Raw genomic sequence first — 4,675 nt, 5'->3', positions numbered from 1 at the left:
CTCAAGGGGATGAGTGATGTCACACAGGAGAAGAACAAGAGTATAGAGGTAGGGAGGGGGGGGGGGCAGGGTTATGGAGGGGGGCGGGGGCAGGGTTATGGAGGGAGGGGGGGCAGGGTTATGGAGGGGGGGGGGCAGGGTTATGGAGGGAGGAGGGGCAGGGTTATGGAGGGAGGAGGGGGGGCAGGGTTATGGAGGGTGGAGGGGCAGGGTTATGGAGGGGGGCGGGGGGGCAGGGTTATGGAGGGTGGAGGGGCAGGGTTATGGAGGGAGGAGGGGCAGGGTTATGGAGGGAGGGGGGGGCAGGGTTATGGAGGGTGGAGGGGCAGGGTTATGGAGGGAGGAGGGGGGGCAGGGTTATGGAGGGTGGAGGGGCAGGGTTATGGAGGGGGGGGGGGGGCAGGGTTATGGAGGGGGGCGGGGGGGCAGGGTTATGGAGGGAGGAGGGGGGGCAGGGTTATGGAGGGTGGAGGGGCAGGGTTATGGAGGGGGGCGGGGGGGCAGGGTTATGGAGGGTGGAGGGGCAGGGTTATGGAGGGAGGAGGGGCAGGGTTATGGAGGGAGGGGGGGGCAGGGTTATGGAGGGTGGAGGGGCAGGGTTATGGAGGGAGGAGGGGCAGGGTTATGGAGGGAGGAGGGGGGGCAGGGTTATGGAGGGTGGAGGGGCAGGGTTATGGAGGGTGGAGGGGCAGGGTTATGGAGGGAGGAGGGGCAGGGTTATGGAGGGAGGGGGGGGCAGGGTTATGGAGGGAGGAGGGGCAGGGTTATGGAGGGAGGAGGGGGGGCAGGGTTATGGAGGGTGGAGGGGCAGGGTTATGGAGGGAGGAGGGGCAGGGTTATGGAGGGAGGGGGGGGCAGGGTTATGGAGGGTGGAGGGGCAGGGTTATGGAGGGGGGCGGGGGGGCAGGGTTATGGAGGGTGGAGGGGCAGGGTTATGGAGGGTGGAGGGGCAGGGTTATGGAGGGAGGAGGGGGGGCAGGGTTATGGAGGGTGGAGGGGCAGGGTTATGGAGGGGGGCGGGGGCAGGGTTATGGAGGGGGGGGGCAGGGTTATGGAGGGAGGGGGAGGGGCAGGGTTATGGAGGGTGGAGGGGCAGGGTTATGGAGGGAGGAGGGGGGGCAGGGTTATGGAGGGTGGAGGGGCAGGGTTATGGAGGGGGGCGGGGGCAGGGTTATGGAGGGAGGGAGGGGGGGCAGGGTTATAGAGGGAGGGGGGGCAGGGTTATGGAGGGGCAGGGTTATGGAAGAGGGGGGGCAGGGTTATGGAGGGTGGGGGGGCAGGGTTATGGAGGGGCAGGGTTATGGAGGGTTAGGGTTATGGAAGAGGGGGGGCAGGGTTATGGAGGGAGGAGGGGGCAGGGTTATATGAGAGTGGGGAAGGGGATGAACACATGGTTAGGGTTAGGGTTCATTCCTTTGATACAAGTCCATGTATTCCATTTCCATTCCAACCCATTACATTGAGAGCTAGTCCTCCTATATTTCCACCCACCAGCATCCTCTGTTGGGAAAGTGCCAGTGACTTGCCTCAGATGAAACAGAGCCCTGACCTGTGTGTGTGTGTGTGTCTGTGTGTGTGTGTGTGTGTGTTTGTGTGTGTGTAGGAGAACGGGGATCAGAAGTACGGTGAGCTGAATGCGTCGTTGGGACAGACCCGTCGGTGGGACAAGAGCCTGGAGAAACCACAGCTGGACTACTCAGAGTTCTTCATGGAGGACGTGGGACAGGTAGGAGAGAGACTGGACTACTCAGAGTTCTTCATGGAGGACGTGGGACAGGTAGGAGAGAGACTGGACTACTCAGAGTTCTTCATGGAGGACGTGGGACAGGTAGGAGAGAGACTGGACTACTCAGAGTTCTTCATGGAGGACGTAGGACAGGTAGGAGAGAGACTGGACTACTCAGAGTTCTTCATGGAGGACGTAGGACAGGTAGGAGAGAGACTGGACTACTCAGAGTTCTTCATGGAGGACGTGGGACAGGTAGGAGAGAGACTGGACTACTCAGAGTTCTTCATGGACAGGTAGGAGAGAGACTGGACTACTCAGAGTTCTTCATGGAGGACGTAGGACAGGTAGGAGAGAGACTGGACTACTCAGAGTTCTTCATGGACAGGTAGGAGAGAGACTGGACTACTCAGAGTTCTTCATGGACAGGTAGGAGAGAGACTGGACTACTCAGAGTTCTTCATGGAGGACGTGGGACAGGTAGGAGAGAGACTGGACTACTCAGAGTTCTTCATGGAGGACGTAGGACAGGTAGGAGAGAGACTGGAGTAGGACAGGTAGGAGAGAGACTGGACTACTCAGAGTTCTTCATGGAGGACGTGGGACAGGTAGGAGAGAGGCTGGACTACTCAGAGTTCTTCATGGACAGGTAGGAGAGAGACTGGAGGGGTGGTAGATGTCTAGTCTCCATTATGGCTCTAATCTGATAGTGGTAGTGGGGGGTGGTAGATGTCTAGTCTCCATTATGGCTCTAATCTGATAGTGGTAGTGGGGTGGTAGATGTCTCCATTATGGCTCTAATCTGATAGTGGTAGGGGGGGGGTAGATGTCTAGTCTCCATTATGGCTCTAATCTGATAGTGGTAGTGGGGGGGTAGATGTCTAGTCTCCATTATGGCTCTAATCTGATAGTGGTAGTGGGGGGGGTAGATGTCTAGTCTCCATTATGGCTCTAATCTGATAGTGGTAGTGGGGGGGTAGATGTCTAGTCTCCATTATGGCTCTAATCTGATAGTGGTAGTGGGGGGGGGTAGATGTCTAGTCTCCATTATGGCTCTAATCTGATAGTGGTAGTGGGGGGTGGTAGATGTCTAGTCTCCATTATGGCTCTAATCTGATAGTGGTAGTGGGGGGGTAGATGTCTAGTCTCCATTATGGCTCTAATCTGATAGTGGTAGTGGGGTGGTAGATGTCTAGTCTCCATTATGGCTCTAATCTGATAGTGGTAGTGGGGGGGGTAGATGTCTAGTCTCCATTATGGCTCTAATCTGATAGTGGTAGTGGGGGGTGGTATATGTCTAGTCTCCATTATGGCTCTAATCTGATAGTGGTAGTGGGGTGGTAGATAACTAGTCTCCATTATGGCTCTAATCTGATAGTGGTAGTGGGGGGGGGTAGATGTCTAGTCTCCATTATGGCTCTAATCTGATAGTGGTAGTGGGGGGGGTAGATGTCTAGTCTCCATTATGGCTCTAATCTGATAGTGGTAGTGGGGGGGGGGGGGTAGATGTCTAGTCTCCATTATGGCTCTAATCTGATAGTGGTAGGGGGGGGGGGGGGGGGGTAGATGTCTAGTCTCCATTATGGCTCTAATCTGATAGTGGTAGTGGGGTGGTAGATGTCTCCATTATGGCTCTAATCTGATAGTGGTAGTGGGGGGGTAGATGTCTCCATTATGGCTCTAATCTGATAGTGGTAGTGGGGTGGTAGATGTCTAGTCTCCATTATGGCTCTAATCTGATAGTGGTAGGGGGGGGGGGGGGGGGGGGTAGATGTCTAGTCTCCATTATGGCTCTAATCTGATAGTGGTAGTGGGGGGGGTAGATGTCTAGTCTCCATTATGGTTCTAATCTGATAGTGGTAGTGGGGGGGGTAGATGTCTAGTCTCCATTATGGCTCTAATCTGATAGTGGTAGTGGGGGGGTAGATGTCTCCATTATGGCTCTAATCTGATAGTGGTAGTGGGGGGGTAGATGTCTAGTCTCCATTATGGCTCTAATCTGATAGTGGTAGTGGGGGGGTAGATGTCTCCATTATGGCTCTAATCTGATAGTGGTAGTGGGGTGGTAGATGTCTAGTCTCCATTATGGCTCTAATCTGATAGTGGTAGTGGGGGGGGGGGGGGGGGGGGGGGGGTAGATGTCTAGTCTCCATTATGGCTCTAATCTGATAGTGGTAGTGGGGGGGTAGATGTCTAGTCTCCATTATGGCTCTAATCTGATAGTGGTAGTGGGGGGGTAGATGTCTAGTCTCCATTATGGCTCTAATCTGATAGTGGTAGTGGGGGGGGGGGTAGATGTCTCCATTATGGCTCTAATCTGATAGTGGTAGTGGGGTGGTAGATGTCTAGTCTCCATTATGGCTCTAATCTGATAGTGGTAGTGGGGGGGGTAGATGTCTAGTCTCCATTATGGCTCTAATCTGATAGTGGTAGTGGGGGGGTAGATGTCTCCATTATGGCTCTAATCTGATAGTGGTAGTGGGGGGGGTAGATGTCTAGTCTCCATTATGGCTCTAATCTGATAGTGGTAGTGGGGTGGTAGATGTCTCCATTATGGCTCTAATCTGATAGTGGTAGTGGGGGGGTAGATGTCTAGTCTCCATTATGGCTCTAATCTGATAGTGGTAGTGGGGGGGTAGATGTCTAGTCTCCATTATGGCTCTAATCTGATAGTGGTAGTGGGGTGGTAGATGTCTAGTCTCCATTATGGCTCTAATCTGATAGTGGTAGTGGGGGGGTAGATGTCTAGTCTCCATTATGGCTCTAATCTGATAGTGGTAGTGGGGGGGGGGGGGTAGATGTCTCCATTATGGCACTAATCTGATAGTGGTAGTGGGGGGGGGGTAGATGTCTCCATTATGGCTCTAATCTGATAGTGGTAGTGGGGGGGTAGATGTCTAGTCTCCATTATGGCTCTAATCTGGTAGTGGTAGTGGGGGGGTAGATGTC

General features: G+C 54.6%; 1 protein-coding gene across 2 annotated transcripts; it reads left to right on the top strand.

Annotated features, from left to right (window-relative positions):
* The first annotated feature begins 6 nt into the window (after positions 1 to 6).
* On the top strand, positions 7 to 2,449 carry LOC311126191 (uncharacterized protein). Of its 2 annotated transcripts, XR_014612966.1 has the most exons (3): positions 7 to 48; positions 1,604 to 2,257; positions 2,376 to 2,449. XR_014612966.1 is itself a non-coding variant. In XM_084200208.1 (2 exons), the coding sequence occupies exons 1-2, from the start codon at positions 10 to 12 to the stop codon at positions 2,024 to 2,026; spliced, it is 462 nt and encodes a 153-aa protein (XP_084056334.1). In that variant the 5' UTR covers positions 7 to 9; the 3' UTR covers positions 2,027 to 2,338. The 2 variants fall into 2 exon arrangements, 1 of the variants encoding a protein (XP_084056334.1); XM_084200208.1 differs by lacking the exon at positions 2,376 to 2,449 and having other exon boundaries at positions 1,604 to 2,338.
* The last annotated feature ends 2,226 nt before the right edge of the window (positions 2,450 to 4,675 follow it).

The sequence above is a fragment of the Coregonus lavaretus genome, assembly GCF_964263955.1.
Source record: "Coregonus lavaretus genome assembly, contig: HAP1_SCAFFOLD_9270, whole genome shotgun sequence".
NCBI classification, from domain to species: domain Eukaryota; kingdom Metazoa; phylum Chordata; class Actinopteri; order Salmoniformes; family Salmonidae; genus Coregonus; species Coregonus lavaretus.
The sequence above is the reverse complement of the archived record's forward strand: the minus strand, read 5'-3'. Positions and strand labels throughout refer to the sequence as shown.